Below are 22,327 nucleotides of genomic sequence, written 5' to 3' on the forward strand. Positions count from 1 at the left end.
ACCTGAACACGGGAAAGCCTTTGGCTCTCACCCGAAGCCCCTAGCATCAGCTGTGCCTACACAAGCTGCGTTATTACCTTATCTGTAACAAAGCAATTTGTTTTTTATTGACAATTCACTACACAGGGCACTAAAACGGGCCCCTGCTCATTAGAGTTTGTCAGTCAGAAGCTAAAAGAAGGTGCAGGCAAGATGTAAAGAGGGGGCAGGTCTTCAGTCATGCAGCCAGCCTTGCTAAAGCAGCAGAGCTGACAGCGCGGGCTGGTCTGCACCACAGAGCAGCAAGAGGGCTGCAAAACTCAGATACACAGCGACAAAGCCCCCAGGCAGGTGGGACACCAGGTCCTGTAAACATGAACATGCCTATTTGCATCCAAACAGCACCTCCAAGAATGGTCTGTTAGGGTTCTTGAGAATTTATTTGCCATGTAAGGCTGCTAGACGATCTCTCCTTGCAGGTCGTTTCTCCTCTTCTCTTAGGAGCCCTGGTTTCTCTGTGCACCCTCTCTTTTAAAACTCACCAAGTCTTGGGCTCAAGGGACTCCTTCGACAATCGACTCCCAACTTCACACACTCCTATTCTAACATTTTGTCTTTCATTAGATTAAGTGATTTCTAACTCTGCTGGGGCTGTGGGTGCTCGAAGTAGGGATGAGCTTGGCTGCCAATCACTTCAGGTGGGTTCATTTTTAAAGCAAATTATACAAGATGCACAAAAGAACCCTGCATCAGTGGACATTCAAGCTTGGAGAAACAGGATATTTAAGAACTACTTCCATAAAACAGATATAGAAGACCCCAAGGGAATACCAGCCATCATCTTCATCACATAAGACTTATTTTATTCTAAAGCCAAATGTTTAGGTTATTACAAAGTCCAAAAATCATGTACTTTTTTTAGTGTGGTTTCACGGCAAAAACACCACCCACCTAAAGGCTCGAGGCAATGCAGAACTGCCTGCTTGGGTTTCCAGGGTAGAGAAGGCAGCTCATTTTTAGCACTACCCCTCTGTGGTAAATTAGGAACTGTAAGTTAAAATGCAAGAAACATTTTAAAGGCCTAGATTTTGTGACAAAGTGTACGCTTCAGGGCAAGGGGCTTCACTAAAATGCTCCAAAATCCTTCAGCGCTGCCATCACAACCAGATTGTGGAATGGAAATGCACGGTTAGATTGTGATACCTCAGGAAGAGGACACCAACAAAAGCTCCAAATCACTCCCCAAGTTAAAAACCCACCTAAACCAGAAGTTTCTACCCTTCTACCAAACTGCTGGCGCCTCATTCATCCTCAAACGGTAACTCAACACCAAGCCTTGCAGGAAGAAACCCCAATGTCCATGAGCAGCAGAGCTCCCTGGAGGTGCCTTGCAGCCTGTCCCAGACTGCTAGGCTAGAAGAAATGCCTCTCATCTGAGCGCACAGAAATCACTGCTGAAATTGGCTTTGCAAAACCAGGAGAGGAGTTAGGTACTTACAAACACAGCTACAGCCCTGCAGGTCTCACAGCTGGAAAAAAAGGCATCTCAGGGAATTCTCAAGTGGGTCACTGAAAGGCAGCTCTTTTGCAAGTGACAGGTACATTGAATTTTCATGATTGGGCCCTTGGGTTCAGGATACCAGCGTCAGACCACAGGGCAGCTTGGTCACTAGCAGTTCAGAAGCAGAAAACAACAGGATGCATGAAGTTCTTTCTAGTCAATCTTTATTTTACACGTTTGCATCACAGCAAGGAAACCAAGCCACACAGAGCATCCCGATTTACATCTGCCTTGCTTCTCTCGAAATACTGCTTGCTGTTCATTTAATAATGTTAAAAAAAATACTGAAAAAAATCCTTTTTTTTTTTTTCCACGTTTCAACATAAACTAAAGGATATTTACAGGCCACCCAAAACCCTAGAAGATAACTAGACTGTACAGAAAAGTCTGGAGTTCTTTTGGAGGTCGTTTACTAAATGATTCCAGAGCTACATTACCCAAGGTGCCCTGAAGCTGCTTAATGCCACAAAAGGATCTAGAATTAATTATTAATAGGTACTGAGGGGAAAGGGAAGCTGTTCAAACCCATCCTCTGCTTTAACAGAGCAGGTACCATCCGACTGCTCCAGGATCCTAGCTACCAGAGCAAGTGCCTCTGCTAATGTAGAGGCCAGACTTGACTTCATTATATAGAGAGCAGAACACCAGGTGAAATCCCACAGGGAAATATTTATTAAGAATTGTCTTCTCTACAGGATTGCTGCAAAACATAAACGGGTTCTTGAGCTAGTCAACATATAAAGGCTGTTTCTTTTCTCAGCTACTTTCTTCTGGTACCTTCAACTTACAGGCAAAGTGAGTCTCTTAACAGGGTGTTTTTCTCAAGTCCTTCCTTTCAGCCACCTTAAGTACATATTGTGTGGAGTTCCTAAAAGGCCACTGCTATATCCAGGCAACTACAAGGGGGAGAATGCAGAGCTTTCAATATTGATGGGTAAAAAGTGATAAGCCAAACATCATACCCAGGGGCTACAAGAAAAGCCAGATTAGTCCATTTTAGAACAATATTTTCTAGCAATCCGCTCCAGGGAACACAATGAAACAGTGGTCAGGAACCTCTGGGGAGCACCTCAGTCTTCATGAAACATTCAGGCTACTGAAGTTACACATGAGGTGACAGACTCTTTAGAGAGGCTGAGTAAAGTCTCAAACGCCCCTGTATTTTCCAGCTCCTGGAGATCACATCATCCTGCTCTGCTGTAAAAGTGAAAAATGGGGAAATATTTTACGATTGAGATGGAGGTCACGATGCAAAAACCAGTAAACCACATTTGCTTTAGATGCAGTCTGTTGGCTACTGTTACAGGTCGAGTTGAAGGAGACAAACTATAAAGGCTGAAGGAGGAAGGATTTCCTTCCTTCAAAACCCACACAAAAAAGAGATAAGCAACTTCAGCTTCCTTTAAGCTTTAGAGACCCTACAAATACCCAATATTTGCTTCAAATTAAGCCAATCAAGTCACAAATGGGCAACAAAAGACTCCTCCGCCTGCAAGCCCCTGGCCACACCACATTCCTCTTCCCTATGAGGTGCATAAGAGGAAAGAGAAGAGTTAATATGTTCAAGATTAGGCTTAATATGTTCAAGATTCATTGGCCTTTAAGTCAAGACATGCCTTTCCATGGTCAGGAGCGTTACAGCGCTTAAGGACACTTGGTAGGTGCAGACTCACCTTACAGAGTCCATCTAGCTTAGAAAGAACACGTCTTCCATGCTCCTAGCTCCAAGACAAAATACTGCAATGCAGCAAATTTTTACAACATGCTCCCAGGCTGTGCCAGCATGGAAATCCAGGAACAGGGCACTCAGCTGGAGAGAAGCACTGAACAATGCACCGCACAGCTCATGACACGCTGCGCGAGACGGCAACATGAAAGAGGATCTTAATAGGACAGCATGTGTCTTCTTCAGCTAGAACTGCTGCATTTGGAGGAAGCAGCAGCAATGTTCTGTTCTGACCCCATTATGTCTTGTTTTCTTTTAATACACCTCTTGATAAACCATCAAGGAAAACGCTTTCAAACCTGACGAATGCAAGAGCCCGGCGTTTGCATTGCAAGGAGGTTGCCTATGGAAGACGGCTTGAGGAACAGATACAGCGGGAGGAGTGGATCAGTGGCATTTGCATGTCATCAATGAGGATTTATTGGGGCATAAACTGCACTGCAACCCAAGAGCGAGCTGGTGTCCTTTCAGTCTGCAGAGGGTGCTGAATACTCCTCAGCAGCAACACGTGTAACTGCATTCACAGCCATTTATTCTGAGTTGCACCAAACCTGCCTTTCCAGGACTGCCGTCGGTTACACTGCTGCACACTCGGGCTGACTGCTTTGGTCGCTCAGCTCAGTAAAACGCGGAGACAGGAAAGCCTGACAGCCCCTATGGCAGGGAGCTGTACAGCCCTAAGCAGCAATTCCACCTTCCCTCCCCTCAAAAGGCAAAGCTTCCTCTGAGATGCACAGCAGTCAGCACTTGCAAGGCAAGCGCTGCGATTATCCTGCCTGGTGAGCCCTTAAGCTGCTGCTGCTGCTCCCTAGCAATGAGTTTGCTAGTCCTGAGGATGTGGGACTGCCCTGGGAGGGACACAGAGGGAGCATCCTTCCTTTTGGTGCTTCTGCTGCAGCACCCATTGGTTGCAAGGAGAGCATCTGCAGCCATCCCCTCCACCCCAGCGCTGAAGAATCCTTCTCTAATCTGCACCCAAGACTACTGTACAGCAAGAAAAAAAGGGGAATTTCTTCAGAAATGGCTGCAGTAAGAACCTTCCATCACTTTTTTTCCCACCCACTACCCATATTCTTTTTTTCCCCCCTTACTAATCCTTAGGCCCAACTAGTTCACTGTCGTGCTGCTGGTTAGCACCCAGCACCAAGCGTCAGCTGAAGCTGGTTGTACGTTTGACTGCTTAACCCCAGGTCTGAACATGGAAACATCTCTTCTAAAAACGCTTTTGAAGTCCTACCATGGCTTTTCATGACAAGATAACAGAAAACACTCATTTTTTGGCCTTTGACTCAGGGAGCCGGGGATTCGATAGGTAAACCTACACTGTACACAACTTTAGCAAAAAAATCGTGTATAAAAAAGAAACCTGAGACTAAGGTACAAAGCACTGGCCGCCTCAGCAGCTTCACTGATGCTGAGGTATGGAATAGCCAGCTGTTTGGAACCAGCTCGTGGCACACGCCGGGATCCCAGCAGAGCCACTGATGTTCGGGGTGAAGAGCTGCACCCATTAGAGTTTCACACCTCATTCCTAAAATGGATTAACAGTTTCTATGACAGCATCTCATCTAGATTAAGAATGTGTTATTGCACTTCTGTTCCTGACAGAAAATCCTTGCCTTGCCTACTTGACTACTAACAGATTTCAAGTCTCTCATGGACTACTCTGAACAGAGTTTCGAGTCCATACGAGAAGCCCTTTTGGTGGAGGTAATGACATTTTCTATGAGACAGAGTAACTGCATAAGGATCAGTAAGGATCAGCTTTTCAGGTCTTATTTTGAAGTGAGGTCTTATATGATGAGTTGGGACTGCCTACATGTTTATACTCCAGCTCCCCACATCTCTACTATTTAATATGCGGAAGAATCCTTCATAGAGAAGGTCTAAAAGCCTCATAAATCCCCCAACAGCCTTTCTAGTAGCACAGGCACTCCATTTCCACTAAAGCTGCGTCTTTGCAAGACAAGGACACCAAAGTCAAACCAGCACTGCTCTGACTGTTATGCCATTACAGCTGAAAAGGAAAATACAGAAGAGGACTTTGTATTGAGAGGACTGTTCTCATGCAATTTTGCTTTGTTTTTCCCCCTCTCCTGAACAGGGACCAATTTCAGATACCTAAGCAAGTAGTTTCACTTCTACCACTTCCACGATCAGGGGAATCAGGGAAGAGAAGTGACAGCGCGAAACAGCAAAGAGCAGGTCTTGAACAAGTAGAGACTGCTCACTTTAGAGCTTTACAATCCCTGCTCAAGACTAAGTGGTTCAGCCTTCCAAAGAGAGAAACCTTCTTCTAAACTTATTAAACAACATGGAATCCTCTAATGAGTTACTCAGATCTAGTCCCTTCAGACAAAAAGGGAGCAAAACCTAACCAGTTAGTAAGAGATGATGGCACAGCTGGGAGCTATCTGATGCTGTCTAATCCTGTCACCCTGACAGAAGCACTTTGCTTGACAGCACCATCTATGTCTAATGTTTCCACATGAAGATTAAGGCTTCAGAGGGTCAGAGTCGGACTTGATTTTTCTTTTTCCTTAAAGCTTATCCTTTGTTACATCAGGGAACAACTCCAGGCCTGTTCCTCCCCAAATTAATAACTTGCTATGCCTAACTGCTATAGCTAGAGGCACCAGTTTGCCTTAGTAGCAAAACCAGAGCACTAGAAGTAAAATGCACATGGCATTTGCAATACGTCTCAAGACTCCACCACAAATTTGCAGGTAATCATTAAGACTCTCATATTACTGGATATTGACAGCACTCCAGTCATAACCCTCTTTCCCTCCGACAGAACCATTTACGACTGGGACTTGCAGTCTCATGGTTTTGACAGCAATTCCTTTTTGACCAATTGAGCTCATCTCAGACAGCAATATCACTAATCTTACACAGCCAGAAAGGTACAAGTGACCATTCAGAGAGGCAGAGATGAAGGTGAACCAAGATTTATGCTGCAGGAGGTTTGCAAGACAGAATTTTCCTGTGAAGATTCTGGCACTGCTAACACAGTGCCAGAAAGGAGTGTGCTTTCTGAAATACCTTGAAAATATTTCATAATGCAGATCAAAGTGCTGAGTCACAGTTTGAATTTCAGTGTCTAAGGTAGCAAGGCAGGCCCCTAAAAAGCAAGCATCGATCTTACACCCCCTTGTGTGCTTCTTGTCAGGGGGGTGTGAATAAAGAGCAACTCCATTAGTGGAGAATTTACACTAATATTTATTGCACTACAGGCTAGTACTTTTAAGGGAGAACAGCTGCTTGCTTCCTGTATAGCAACCCAGTTGAAAACCTGGCATGTTCAGGTGGGTATCTGCACAGGTTAGACAAGTCCCTCCTAACTTCCCCACTCATCACACAAGTGGCAAGAGTCCTCTGATCCAAAGCCCCATTTAGTCTCTCTGCAGTTGTTTCTATTAATTTGTCTTTTTCAATATTTTGTCCACGTCTGAAGGAAAGTTCATAAAAAAGAAATACTTACATCTCGTTTTCCTATCTTCTGTGACACTTTGTAATTCCCAGCATATATGTTACATAGCATGTGTGTGTATATATGCATTATATAAAATATATACTTTACTTACACACTAAAGGTCTCTCTTCACATTAGTATAATACATTCTGAAGAATGCAATTGCAAACAATTTAGAATAACTGATCCAGAAAGGGTGGGGAGAAATAAAGAATAACCTAACCAAAATCCCTAGGAAAGCTTCACACTCCTGCGGGTCCCAAGATATCCCATTTTCTTATGATCAGAGGAATAGTTAGATTTTTGCACTGCTTTGCTCCCCACTAGACATACCCCAGTCCGCAGTTTCAGTGTCGGGAAGTGCTAGTTGCTCCCCTTCCACTGCGAGTAATATTAATAAATTAAAAAAAGTTTCTCCAAAAGTGCTGCCTTAGTCCAGTCCATCACGCTGTGCTCTCCCACTCGCCCCGGAGCTCTGCTGAACCATTCACCACTTTCTTGACCTTCTTCATGCCCTCCATCACGCCAGAAGTCGTCACCCTAGAGGAAAAAAAGAAGAGAAAACAAATTCAACTGTGACATCCATTTCACCATCCCCATTTTCAGACTTGTGTTCCTGCACACATCCCCAACAAACCCTTCAAGGGTCTCTTTACCCAGACCCAGCAGTTTCCAACATGCTTCAGCTTCCTTCTCTAAAGCTGGGGCTAACATCAGCAGCACAGCACTAGAAAGTCCGCAACAAAATAAGCATTAATATTGTCCATACTTGAGGAGAAAAGAGCAGGCAGGAACGGCTAAACTGACACCACCTGCCTTTTACAAAACACTTTGCTTCTAAACCCTTTCTGTACAACTGAACACCCTTAGTTCTATATATTAAACATTTCCTTCCACATTTCCTATGCTTTTAACAGGTCCAACTCACCACACAAAAACTCATACGATGAATACCATCGATGGATATCCATTGCTGGATAAATCAACTTTATCACCTTAATGCACACTGAATCCTGTTAGCAGCAACACTACTCAATGAGCAGCAAGATAACAGAATAGAGAGGTCATCCCTTTTATACTAATCCAAGCCTGGATTTGTCATGACAATCTGACCATTGAGCTATAAAGCCTCATGATATTGTTCAAACATTAGGCAAACTGAGCTCTTTATCCAGCCCAAACACTATCACTATTCTCAGAACTACCCTGGCTACCCAAAAAGCTCTTCAGCCCAGTATCCTTTTATTCTTTTATATCTGTATCTTCTATATCTGTTGCTATAAAAAACAAACTGTTATAATGTTGAAGGAAGGAAAGAAAGAAAGCAATAGAGAAGTACAGATCAAGTACTTCTCTAGAAGACTAACTTTACTCTCTATCCAAATTAAAAAAGGGGAAAAAAATAAGGAAGCAGGTTGCTTAAAGGAGAAAGAATGAAGTAGTCAACAGTAAGTAGAATTGCCAGAAAGAAAACATGTCAAGCTTTCTAAGTGAGAAAACATGTAGTAGACCTCCCAACTTCTCCCCGTTCACAGAGGTATTTCCCTCTGTTACAGGTGACATTTTCAGAAGTAATCTAGGGAAACATGGACTTGATGGAAGTGTCAGAAGTGACTGGATAACTAATTGGAAAAGCGTACATTGAGATGTGCTTAATGCTTCACTGTCAAAACAAAGGAACATTAAGCACTGTTCCGGAGAGGCCTGTTCTGGGTTCATTTCTGCTCAGTATTTTCAGTAATTGCCTGGGTAATGGAATAGAGAACCTGCTTATTAAATCCGCACAAGATACCATGAGCTACAATATTTGAAAACAGGACTCAAATTCTGAAGGATCCTGGCAAATGGGAGTAGGGGTCTGAAAAAATAAGGGGCAAGGCAGAAAAACAACTACAAAGTTTATTCTTCAGAAATAATTAGCTTCCTAATTACAGAATAAAGGGCTAAGTATCAATTCTTCAGAGAAGATCTGAAGATTACAATGGATCATAGTGCAAGAGGGAGCCACTACCATGGCAGTGAAGTAGCAGACATACCGGGATTCACTAATAGGTGTTTTACACGACATGACAGCAGTCCCAACACTTGACTCAAAGCTCATAAGAGCTCTCCTGGTACATGGTATAGATTTTAGCATTGTACATCAGAACAGCTACAAATCTACTCCATATCCAGAACAGAAGGGGAAAAAAAAGATGGTCTGATATTACTGGAGTAAAAAGAATAATCTACCTAGAGCAGGATAGGATGAATGGCCACTTATTGAAAATCTCAGTCAAATAAAGTTGGATCATTTGTTACCAGAGAGTTCACATTGACAGAAAAGTGCTGGGAAAATCTTCACAGAACAGGTGAATTCCTTAGCAGTGAAAGCTGAAGAGCATCCATCTTATGAGCACTGATCTTGTCTCATGACAAGCAAACAGTGCAGCTCTTGAGATCCTGTTTCCTAAGACTGCTCACATGCAATGGGTAATTCCTCTCCTTCCCAAAAGCAGTTCAGACAACGTTAGTGCCCAGTACTGTAAGGAGGACAGCACTGTCAAGCACTCTGTATTCTCACTCCAGTCCTCTAAAGTTTCACAAGTTCTGTTCTGACCTGCAACACTGCAAGTAAATATTCCTCAAATGCAGTTCATTGACCTGCATTTCTAGCCCATAAATTGACAGCTAAAATACAATAAGTCTTCTCACTAATTATCTCTTTAGAGAGAATTCTTGTGAATGTCAGAGGTAACAAACCTACCATAAATGAGGCAGAAAAGCAGTTCCCTGAACACTGCATTGTATAGTTGCACATGCTATGGAAATTCAGGTTTTGACTGTTTTGCATTATGTACAAGGTAGCAAGGGATTGCTAAATATCCACAAACATTTGCAGTCTCCCACTGCAGTGCCTCCCTCTCCTTTCCTATTTTATAATCCTACAGGGAGCACTGGAAGGCACAGAGCACATTTTAAGCCTCTGATACTGCAAACTGGAGGGAAAACTGATCTGCTGTTGAACAAAGCAGCTGATCTCAGCATGGGAAAGATGTGTTAGGTGAAGAAAAATCACTTCCAACGGAGAACATCATGAATCAATCTGCCGTGAAGCACAACCTAGAGCAAGTACAGCAATGCAAGCAACCAGGACTCAAGTCTCAGCACCGAATAGGCTGCCTCATCATGCAAAGAGAAACTCCAGATCCCAGCACATAAAGCAAACATAGGTCAGCGCCACCACATCAGTAACTATGTTGGAGCGGTTTTGAGTGTTAAGAAAAACAAAATAATTACAGTCTCCATGCACTCAGTAAGATTTACTGAATCCAACACATAACCATTAATGGCTTTTCCTGTAGTTCTCCCTCCAGTGAGGATATCCTCACCCTGCAAGTGTTTCTGAACATCATCTCAACCCAGACTTGAAGCAGACCACTTTGATACCTGACACTGGAAGTAACAGTGAGCTAATGGAATAATTACTGCAGGAGCAGGAAACCAAAATGCTTCCTTTTCCCTTTCTCCACCCCCTCATACACACAGACACACACACACATATATATATATATATATTTGGTACTGTTTAGATTTTAGTGGTCATGTCCCAAAAGCAATATCAGGGTTGGAAGCCTGGCAACCATTTCTGCCAAGTGTGGCTGCACCTTTTCAAGGAGAGCACTTTAATCTAACAAAGTGTCAGCCCTGTGCCCACAGATTGGCAGAACAGGCTCCAAAGGCTGCCCAGCAGAGAGTACACAGAAAGCTACTTGCTTGATGATGAACAGCTCTTGACCTACTTGAAAAAGAACAGACGGGTCCTTAGTTCAAGTTTAGTCATACTCGCCACCAATTTCTATGGTATAAAGGGGAAGAGAGACCTATAATAGCTATAACTTACATGTAAGACAGAGGCTTGTTATCTTAAAACAAGCAAGAGAAACTTTGCAAACTTGCTACAAGGCACTTCCACTGATTTTAATTTATATTTTTGCGTTACATGAGTTGACAGAGGGAAAATCTGTATCTTATGTTGCCTCTGAGACACGCAAGTTTTTCAATTTTCATGAAACACTACAGATTTACACATTGTCCTTACCAATATTTACATTCACTGCCCAAGAATTGTACAGTTTGTACTCTGAAAACAGGCACAAACCAGAAAGCTGCACTTAAAACATCCTCTTTTTTTGCTTGGAAATTTAAGCAAGCCTGAATAACAGGCTTGATGACCTCAGCTCTCCCTACTGTTGGCTCATAGAAGTGTTGAGTCTAAAGAAAATGAATGCTTCTGCAGCAAGTGTTTTAAAACCCTGATTTTAACAAAAAACTCTGGGATAGAAAAATAACCATAAAGCAAACGGTTTTGCTTTTCACCTGGAAATCAGACACGGCAGAATACCATGAAGTTTGAAATTTGCAGGCTTTTACTTTCTGCCATAGCTTCTGAAAACAAGTGGGTATTTTATAACATGGAAAACAAAACATACACTCAAACAATTGTTAGTCAGGATGCCGTCAAGTACTTAGTCACTTGCTCGAATAAGCCTTGATATTTCTTCCCCACAAAAACAACATTTAATATTTATAAAAGTAAAAACAGGACCAGCGAGACCAAGTCAACAAGAAATTTAAAACGTTAACGGCAGTGCTTCACCTATCGCAGAATGTGTATACACCAAGCTTTGCAAATATGTGCAAAATCAACTTCCTTAATGCAGTTAGAGAAGGCAAAACAGGACTTTTCCATAGGTTATTCCCCGTCAAGTCTCCAGAAGGAGGACACTGACAATGAATGAGACAAGAATCCCAACAAGGCTATTGGGAACAACCCACCGGGCACCACAATGGAAACTCCCAAGGCATAGAGCAAAATGCCTTGCTAGGAGAAAAGCTCACAAGGAATTCTGACCCTTAGGTTGAGCAAGGTCTCTTTTGCTATACAAGATGTAAATCGCTTAGTTTGTTACACTTTCTTGTTACTCCTGGCAGATTATCTTAAATTTAGCACTTTTGCCAGCTTAATGACTTTACCACATCATCTGAAAGCTGCCAGATTAATAGCCATGAAAAACTACGTAAAATGCTTAGTTGAAATGCACTCTACTAGGTGATCTCCTAAGAAAAAAAAGTCACTTTTGTGCAATTACAAATCGTGCTACATCTTCCAGTTCAGAGAGCACTTTCCTAATGGGGATGTCTGTTTACGAGCACCCAAACTGAAACCAACTTCCTATGCAAACCACCTAAAGATCCTTAAGTGACAGTGATTTTAAAGTCATTGCCTACTAGTTGAAATCCACATTTTTAAAAATAAATAAATAAGGAAAGATCACGCACTTTGCAAGATGATCTTTGTTTCTAAAGACAATCGAGAATCCCAAAAAGCTCCTACCACTGATCACACAGAAAACAAGAGTAAAGTGCAGCAACCCAAGCCAGCAAGTCTTTGTCTTCTCTCTGAAGATTAAGTCATCTACATCCACTGCAATTACGGATCTCCCAGGAACAGTCTGAAGTTATTCCTCATTCTGGGTGACAGCTGGGTGCAGTGGGCTAGTTTTTCAGCCAGTCTCAAAGCCCTTCTCTACACAAGCATCAAGAACCAAGCAGATAAAGAAAGAAGCAGAGGGATATGTCTTGCCCCATGAAATGCTTTATCAGCTTAATCCCCACTGTTGCAATACCCAGCTCGGGTTTTCCTGTATATCACAAGCTTCTGGTTGTTTAACAGACACCTCTATTTTTAAATATGATAGCAGTCTTTTTTTTTTTTTTTGAAGAAGGACTTCTTACAGATACGGAATAAGCTGTTTTTAAGCATTGCTTTCCTGAAAGCAAGCAAAGTGGTTAAAAATAAAGTGTATGTGGTGGGGTGCTCTTACACAGCTTCCATATCCAGATCATCCTCGTCATCCTGAGAGAGCTGTAGATAAGGGTTGTCTGACGCTGGACGAAATTTGTACCCGGTGAGGACAAAGAAGACAAGAGTGGCCATTTCATCTAGCAACTGCAAGTAAAAACACAAAATTGAAGTTTATTCTTGTAATCCTTCACTGTCATAAAGCATTTCTCCTCATTCATAAGCTTGAAGATTTAATGGCCAAGAAGCCTGTACAATGAACATGGCAATTCCCATCTTGTTATCATTAATCTCAGGCTGAAAGCTGTCAAAGCCCTTTGTTCTTTCAGCTTTCCTTGTCACTTTAAATATAGTTACAATTCTAGCCATCATTCCAGTGCTTTTAAGTAACCAAGGCAAGGCTAGGCTTTTAAATGAGGAAAAAAAAATATATACATCCCGAAGTTTTTTTTTTTTGGTACTTCCAACAGTTAACGTATTCCAAAGACTCCCTGCACAGTTACTTAGATTATACGTTAAGAAACCAAGTATTTAAAAGTCACTAGGCAAATAAAGCCTGTAAATGGAAAAGCAAAAACCTATTTCACTGGCTCCCTGGGGCCTCAATTACACAGGGCAAACCTGACTATTTTTTTTCTCCTTTGTATGTTCTTGATTAATTTCCTTCAGACATTTCTAAACTGAAAGACTAAAATCAATAATGCAATTACTTTCAGACATCTCATGTATAAACCGGCAGTCTTGCTGGACAAACACAAAACTAAAAATATATTCCTAACATCCCGTGTGCATTAGTGCTAAAGATGAGGAGGAGATGGGGCACAGCACTATGTTGAGAAGTTCTATGACAACATGGAGAATAAACTATGGATTTCTTTGGGGGGTGCAGTTATATTTAAAGATTAAAGAATAATTAAAGTTCAAGGGATGGATGTATTTTTCTTTACTGACACATACCTGGTACAGCCATTTCCACTGGAATGGAACAGCAATCTTTATGAGAATTGCAATGATCCGTGTGAAGTAAATGTAACACACAATCTGTGGGAGGGAAAGGGACAAAGTCTGAGCAAGATCAATAGCATCATCATCCTTGCAGAGCCTCTCTTCCAGGGGAATAGCTCAAACAATTCCCAGACAACTCATTATGTCAGATTAGCCTTATTACACTTCTTGATAAACATAGAAGATATAGACTGAGGGCTCTGCTGCTTGTTGAGCATCCAAATGACTCAAGCTATTACTAATATTTAAAGTGCTTTCCCACTCTAAATTAGGAATTAGGATTTTATGAAACTTGAGAATCAGAATTGTAATTTATTTCCCTTATTGTGGTAAGAGGGAATCTAAAATGAGGCTGCTGGAAACCATTAAGGCAGCTACAGTCTCTTGGGAAGTATGCTCACAGCTCCCACTGACTTAATCAAAAACGGCATCTCAAGGCACCATTTGATCCCACGTTTAATTTTTAGAGAGCTTATAATATGTTATTCAAGCCCATCAGTTTAGGTGGCAGCTCAAGCTGTTTTCAGAGGAAATCAGTAAGCATTACAAATAACTGAAAGCAAGGACAACCAGAAGGATGCAACCATTAGGTACAGAAGGGAAGTTACTTTGAGAACTGTAAGGCAGTTGATCAAGATATCAAAGCACAGAACTGCCACTGAACTAAGAACATCTCCACCCCATCCACTACTTAAAACAGCTTTCAACAACTAATCCACCAAAATGCCTGGAAGGCTTTTAAATGATCTGTGTACGTATTTACAAATTTCATACTTACCATAACATAGTAATGCCTGAAAAGCTTCAGCTTTGCTAGATTAATGGCAGCTGCTAAGAGAACACAAAAATTGATTAGGAGATTAGTTAAAATGAGGCAGTTTATTTTGATGCTTGTCTACAACGTAAATTGATGGACAGGACTAGAACAAGTCATCCCAAGTTGGAAGCTTTGTCCCACAAGCTGCTGCTGGGTGCCCTGTGAAACAACAGCCAGGTTTATTTTCATAGTGGACAATGCTTAGACTGGCACAAATCCCCTCTTAAAAGCCAAATGAACGAGATCACCTTTATGCCTAGTTTTGCACACACACACCTTGCAAGGAAACTTCATCTAATGCTTATCTTGACTACGTGTACAGTCAACCACACACTGCTTGCTCACTCCTGCCACAAGTCCTGGCCTTTTGCTTTATCTCGGGGCCATTCAGAGCACAGGGCAGCTCAGGATGTTCTCAGAAAACAGCAATTTCCTAAAAGTTAATCAGAGCTCAGAACTACTGCACCTCGTTGAACAGCAGCAGAAGTATTTTAACACCTAAGCGGTGTCCTCCATCCTCACACCTCAGTCATAGTTCACAGGTGAAATGGGGAGCATGCTAAAGAGTTCTTATGGCAAACCTATACATTTGAGTCAAACCATGTAAGCAAAGGCTCCAGGCTAACCTGCACTTATTGGGCAGATTGCAGCAGCTCTTGAGGAACACGGCATATACTGATGGGAATGAGCAGAGGTCAACACCACATGGAAGAGCTGTCAGCTCTGGTTTGGGAGTCAGGCATTACAGACACGGACCCCTGGTGCTCTTATGACAACTAGAGATGCAAAGAGTCCAAGATATGTTGACAGCATAGAGAGAGGCAATAAATTTGGAGGCAGTGAACACAAGCTGTCAGTCAGACAATGCTGGCACATAATTACTGGTGTTCCCTTCAAACCTGCCTTATGTGTTAAGTGTTTATCATGTGAAGAAGTGCAACACATTGTGCTTAACTTCACCTGTACTCCCTCAAACTGCCAACTACAAAAAGCAGATTCGTAAAAGGTTCTGTGTATTTTCACGTAAGGTCTCCCAGGTTTCCAATAGTGGGAAAACAGCATTATGCATCAGGATGAGGAGGGCTAACAGCTTCACATGCTGTAAAAAGAACATGGAAATTTTTCATATGAAAAGGCAACATCAAATGCACCACTCACAGAGAAGCTGTACTAGAGATTTCACTCCATAAGTTAAAGCAAATAGAAACAAAGTTGTTATAAACCTGCTTTCTAATGATCTGCTATCTAATGGTCAAGAGATTCACTTCTCCAAACTTAGAACAGTTCTCACAGACCACAGCTATGGACACCACAAGACAGATATAAACCCTCCTCCACTGGACACAACAATAGCACCTGACTAACCTAAGACATAGATAACTGACAGATAGATAGATGTAAAGTAGTTGAGTGGTTTTGACAATATGTCATTGCAAGATTGGGTTGCATTTTTGAAAGGATACCACCTTTTGGACTGCTCTATTAAGCACTAAATACAGAAACAGTCTCTCCTGTGCAGTTCTGGAGTCCTGAAAACACTGTCCAAGCTCCAGTCTTGCATTTGGGGAGTAGGGGCAGCCAAGTTCAAAGAGCTCCTACCTGGGCTACAGATGCCGAGACCTGTAAGAACAATAATCTAACCAAATCCTTAGTACTTAAGCCAGCTCTAAGACATTAGCTGAGCTCCCACTTCCTCATTTCTCCCCTCCCTGAAGCTACTTTCTCATATTTAAATAGCAGAAACGTGGAGATTTTCAAGGGTCTGACTTTCTGCCAGGCAACTGAATGTTGAGAATTTCTCATAATACAGTTGGAGAAAGACTAAAGCATGCAAATATACAAGACAAATTAATTAGCTCTTGAAGTAAAAAAACAATGTTGTTTTAAAGAGCAACTACACGCAGCGTTATCACAAAGAGCCTGTACCACGCACAGAACTGTACGTAGAAGGATCTATTTTAAACTCAATGCATTCATGTTCTGAAGTATCACCACCAACCGGCGCAATAACAGGCCAGGATTCCCTGGAATTCCTGAGGATTCCCAGGCTTTGCAGTGGAAGAAGCACCAACACAACAGTAATGTTTCAGACCGCCAGCCCAACAAGTGCTTTACAGGCAGCAACTGAGTGACATGGGGAGTCACTTCTTTCTGATTCATGCAGAGCATGGGAGGAAGGGACAGTGGAGCCAAAGATGGGGCTGCCAACTGCAGTGCCACCATGTCACCCCTCAGCTGACGCAACACAGCTCTGCAGTCTCACCTACTCCTCAGTATAATCAATACAGAAGAGTCACAGGTGGGCAAAACTACATTTAGCTATCTCAAATGGCTAAACTCGAGGAGGAATAAAAGACTGAGTAGGAAAACTGGAGAGCCAGTTCCAGTTGCTGGCTTACTTGGTTACATCAAGTGGGTGCTTTCCTGTAGGGGACAAGAGCATCCATGCTACTATATGTCTAGGAATTGTGTTTCTCTAAACACCTCAAAGGTACAGCTCAGGAGAGTCTAAAATCATCACTACTTGATATTAGCAGCTTGTGCCCAGCCTTTTTACTGCCTGAATGTGTCCCAAGAAGTAACAGGTGACTCTTGCCACGCTGGACTTCAACATTTCGTTTCACCCGGCCTGGCAGTTCAGTTCTGGCAAGAGGAGAGGCTGGGCCAGCAGCTGTCACTTACCACCTGAATCACTTGCAGGCTCAATTTGTAAAGCTGTGATGACACAGCAGCAACCACAGCACGTAACAGAGGCTGGGTAAGTGTTATGCACATGATAACCATTCTTCAAAGAATCAGTACTCAACTGTAGGACAAAAAGAAGAGCAGAGACTCTCTACCAGAAGTTTCACAAACAAATGCTTACTTGGGCTCCGCTTTTCACACGGTAATTAAAAAGAAAAAAAGCCATCTTCTGAGGAAGGTTTGATTCCTTGTTTGCAATCATATTTATACCTTGTTTCTCTCTGTTTCCCTCTCTATCACCATTTACTTAAACAGGCTGCACTTGCACGGCCCGACCTGCATTAATCAGAACATGGCAGACCACAAGGTCTGCAAGGGAGACTCTCTTCCAGATTGCCAACTATGTCGATTCAAAATGCTGAGACAGCTTAGAGGACGGGTAGAGAGGTCAGATCATCAACTACACCCCTGCCCACCAGCAGACAATAGTTTTTTGATGGATATATCTGACTTTTTCACAATGTGTATGCACTAACAATAAGAGGACTGCAGCTAAGGGCACAGGGAGATCAAACTCAGACAAAGCAGTTTCTAAAGACAAGCCTTAATACATCTAGAGTGAACACCCTGAAATGCCAGTAAATATTCCTGCGGTGCTTGCTCTACTGTATTTGAGATGCAAATCTTGTAATTACCAAACAATAAATTAAAGTTTTCAAAAAGCCCTTGAAGCATGAAGACATACATAGATTTAGACCACAAGGGATAGCTACAAGAGCAGCCCCACAAAAATATGAGCTATAATCTCTAGAGCACTCCTCCTAAAAGCATTCCTGTGCCATAAATAAGAAGTCAAGCCAACAGATGCAGTAACTCTCTGTGCAAGTAAGATCTCACACTTCCTCATGTGCAAGAGGATGGCAGACTGGTTAACCCTGAATTTCCTGAAACACATTAGCCATTTGGCACAGAAGCTCCCCATGACTGTCAAAAAAAGCTCTTAAGTGCAGAATTATCAATAGCAGAGTTGCTATGTCCACCCTGTAGCTATCTGTGATACTACTGGATGTTATTTGATGCTCCTGGAACCTGACATGCCTCCTTATTTCTCAGTGTGCATCTTCCCAGTGCAATCTATTGAGATCTAGACACTTAAATCACCAAGCTTGACATGAAGATTTGAGATGTTCAGGTATTGCCTGGGGCACTTTTAGCCCTGCACTACTTCCTCCTCCTCCCCGGAGCTGCAGAGCTGTTTTAGAACCAGCCTGCACAGAGCCATCGCCTGCAGCCTCTGCACCACACAGGACTGGGCTCTGCTCAGCGCTTTCCTGGTACGGAAGTGGGAAGATGCTGAGCACAGGGAATGATTTTTCCTGACAAGGGGGCAAAGGTGGAAACGTGAATCGTTTGCCCACTGCATGGTGCACAGAGGATGCTGCCCGGGAGCTACATGCTGCAGTTCTTTCCTCCAGCACTGCTGCCAGCCTCAACACGCTGCAGTGCTTCAGGAGAGGCGCTAACGGGCCGTGACCAGGAGGCGCCAACCTCCACGTCCTTCCCCACGCCCAGAGCTACAGGCAGAACGAAAACTGCAGTGGTACCTCCAGCTTTCAAGCAACAGAAGACGTAATATGCAAGAGGAGCCTTTGCTTAAGGGGTACGGGGATCAGGAACCCAAGGCTCAAGCAAACATGAGTTTACTCAAATCATCTCTACCTTTTCTCATGACACCTTTAGATCAGATTTAAGTGTTCCAGTCAAACACGTCCATCTCTGTTTGCAATGCCAATATTCTTCCATCTGCAAGACATTTGCACTGCCGATCTAGAAACAGGCACGTTCCTATCTGGATGGACACAGCAACAAGCCAGGAGAGGTGCAGCTAGGCACTCGCTGCAGTCAGACGGCAGCAAATTTAAAATAATTTAAGTGGGATATTCAGACCTATTACTGTGTAGGACAAGAAGCCTATTTAGGTCAGACATTTTTCATGCTAAACATCATCTTCAAAGAAAAAAAGCAAACAAGCAGATCAAACACATGCCTGCTCTTCACTAGCAATCCATAATACCTTTGCATATAACGTTTGCTTGGATAAGTTACAGCTTTAGGTCCATTCCTTCAGAAAAATCATCTAAAATAAAGTTTAAGTGACCATTAGGTAGTGATTCCCAGTCACCGCTATCACTTACAAGCCTCTTAAATAACTGTACCTGGCTAGTTTGAGGGACGAGAGCAAGCACAGCTACCACGGAGATTATAAGATTAGCAGCCAAGCCAGCCTATTACTTCATTCCTATTCTAGTCAAGTCTGCACTCGCGGCTGCACTAAACCCAGGGGGGTGCTCCTGACAGACAGGTTGGGAAGTAGCTCAAAGACGACAGATAGACAGTCAGGACCCTGTGGGATATTGAGCTGTAAAGTCCCAGGGCTCATAGCTCTGAAGGACCCAGGAAAGCCATTTTTCTTAGTCCTCCTCAACACCGAGGAGGTCACAAGAAGATCCAGTGCTAGGAAAAACAGCTACTGAATTTATAGTATATAATTCCCCAGGATACCCTACAAGTTAATGAAGTCTGTGTGAAAGAAATAGAGAAGCAGCCTCCAAGGTAATAACAGACAATAAATCCTGGCAAGCAATAGGCAGTTTGACCAGGACTGTGTTCGTGGATGCAAGATTCAGTCAGCTCCAATCACAGGGTAGGCAGTGTGACAATTAGGCTGCAGGTGAAAGGCTCTACTAGTTTTTGCCACTTAAAGAGAGAAGTATTGTCATTTGTGGGAGAAAAACCAAATGCTACTCAGCTTAAGGCAATGCTAACCATGGTTTCCTTGTAAAAAGGTAAGGCACTGAGAAGAATCCACTGCAGAAAAGGGTTTCCAAAAGTAGCCTACAGAGTTAAGAGCATATGGCTCCAGTCAAAACTATCCATTTATAAACTTAACATGAACCATTTTACCTTATTTCAGCGCAAACCAAGTCATCTTCAGTTTTCTCTACCCGGCGCAGCGACAGTATGATGCAATCAGGCAACTTTCTGCTTCTGTTGTCACATTCTGTTTGCCTGCTCTTCGTGGGCTCCTAGCAGCAGCCTCCAAACACCTTAAGAACACTGTGCCCCATCTTCGTGACTACCATTTCAGGCCGGTCTCCACAACATTTTTCCCTGGAATAGTTATTTTCTTCTGCTATCCTTTAACTATTAATGCCGCATAAGGTATCTACAAAGCTCTTCTCAGCAGACAATTACTGAGCTTGCAGAATTTCCACAATCAAGCATCGTTATCCAGACAAAACAGACATGTACCAAAACAGAGGACAAGGGAATGGTCCTAGAGATAAATCTGAACAACTGACTAGCTATAAAGATAAATTCATTTCTTCACATCACCTTTTTCTTTTACCACTAATATGCATTACAATATGTCCTTCAGGATGAGAAGGCAGCAGTTGGCCTAGGTTTGTTCAAAGCTGGACTCTGCCCATCACTAACAGCAGACCGATCAAGCACCTCTAATGTTGAACACCCACGATGCTGGCAGCCTTGATTTCAAATTAAACTGAATGAAAGGAGTAAGAAAACTCCATAGCACCATCTTGTGATAGGAAGTGTCAAGCACAGGACTATCTGATCACCATAAGGCCACAGAGATCCATGCACTAGCCACTGAAATCTCAGCACTAACAGGAGGCACAAAGCCCACTGCCATACAGCAGATCTGCCTCAGGTGCATGAGGACTGACCCATTTGTACTGTGGTTGCATGCAGTGGCTTTAGCTTCAGGCCTTACATGGGCAAAATCCTCAGTCTGGAAGAAGCCATCCTGCTTCAAAAAACTTCAAGTTTAGACAAATATCTTGACAAGAAGTAAATGTACTCTAGGATAGCAGAGGTGGGCAAGACAAAACAATTTAACCAGTTAGAAAGACACTGGATCAGTATAAACACGTTGATGAGAAAACCATCAATAACAACATTCATGTTAGATTATCAGTAACAACCTCTCAATATCTAGTAGAAATTAATAGTTTATTTTTTCCAGTCTTGAATTTTAGACATGTTGGGTTCATCTAAACATTGTTCAGTTTTACAGCTAGGAGAGACACCATCTGTGGCCTGTATAGAGGCGAGCTCTGTACCCACCCTTCCACTTCATGCAGGCAGATCAGAGAATTAACATTCACTGACACACAGGCATCTCACCAGAAGCCAAGGAAGGGCTGGAAGAAACATGCAGACCTAAGAGGCCATTTCCAGGAAGGAGAGACAAATGTAAAAGGGTAAGACAGGGTTTGAACAGCCAGGAGGAGCCAACGTGGGACCGATTCCAAGCGGAGCTTTCAAGACCAGTCAGCCATCAAACGAGAGAACACTAAAAATGCTGCTCACTTCCAAGGAAGTCAGCGCTGCACTTGATGCATTGATTCTGCAGCCAACTGCAAACCAAGAGCTGATGAACTATTTCAGAACTGAGAGGATGAGGGGAAAAAGCAGGTGCTACAGAAGCTGCATTTGGTTTGACTTGTCACCCATCACGTAATTTCCACTGCTTTCCAGTGTAAAACAATTTGGGAAACAATTTCCATTAAACACAACTCACTGGTACACAAGCAATCCCTTAAGATGCTGCACAAACACAGAAGTCAAAGAATGTGTAACAATTTATGTTCTGTTGCATATAAAACCTTAATTCCCTCCTTCCTGGTTGGGACAGTTGTCTGAAGAAAGAGAAATAACGTGATCTGGTTCAACTAATAAAGAGCAGTTCTGGAATTCATTTCTAGTTCTGCTTCTGAACATTTCAGTGAGAAGAGAAGCAAAATTGTCAGATGATTTGCTTTAGATATTATGTCTAACCCAAGAGCATTGAGCACCAGAAAATGATTTATATGTCTGAGTCAAGCCAATGTATGAAAAGGGTCAGTTTCCAAGAGGTTCACTACAAGAAAACAGGCAATGTGACAATCAGACAACACAAACTTAGAATTTTAGTTTACATGTTTTAAATTAATAGTGTGTGCTTCATATTTTGGCAACTTTTCATTGTCCATAAAGTAGAACAACACAGAAAATTAGATTTCTTGCCTTTTCCATCTGTTGCTGAAGCCTCCTGTAAGTGTCTTATTGACCTAAAAAAAAAATAAAGGTTAGATTAACTATAATTTTAGCACTTCCTTTTCAGTGCAAGTCTGTAGAATTCTGACAGCTCTGTTAACTTGTTGTGCTTG

The 22,327-nt window shown here is 42.5% G+C and overlaps 1 protein-coding gene across 2 annotated transcripts in view; it reads right to left on the bottom strand.

Annotated features, from left to right (window-relative positions):
• Positions 1–4,639: 4,639 nt before the first annotated feature.
• The window catches only part of GPR107 (G protein-coupled receptor 107), a 33,719-nt gene continuing 16,031 nt past the window's right edge, over positions 4,640–22,327 (bottom strand). Inside the window, exons 14-18 of one of the 2 annotated variants that reach the window (XM_026049523.1) lie at positions 22,185–22,228; positions 14,370–14,419; positions 13,544–13,627; positions 12,609–12,733; positions 4,640–7,281 (exon numbers count right to left, since the gene is read on the bottom strand). In XM_026049523.1, coding sequence (XP_025905308.1) covers positions 7,185–7,281; positions 12,609–12,733; positions 13,544–13,627; positions 14,370–14,419; positions 22,185–22,228 — 400 coding nt within the window. In that variant the 3' untranslated portion in view covers positions 4,640–7,184. Of the gene's footprint in view, positions 7,282–12,608; positions 12,734–13,543; positions 13,628–14,369; positions 14,423–22,184; positions 22,229–22,327 lie in introns of both variants that reach the window. The other variant, XM_026049522.1, reaches the window with a different exon arrangement.

Source organism: Nothoprocta perdicaria, unplaced genomic scaffold, assembly GCF_003342845.1.
Source record: "Nothoprocta perdicaria isolate Ctin4 unplaced genomic scaffold, notPer1 scaffold_6, whole genome shotgun sequence".
Taxonomy (NCBI): Eukaryota; Metazoa; Chordata; class Aves; order Tinamiformes; family Tinamidae; genus Nothoprocta; species Nothoprocta perdicaria.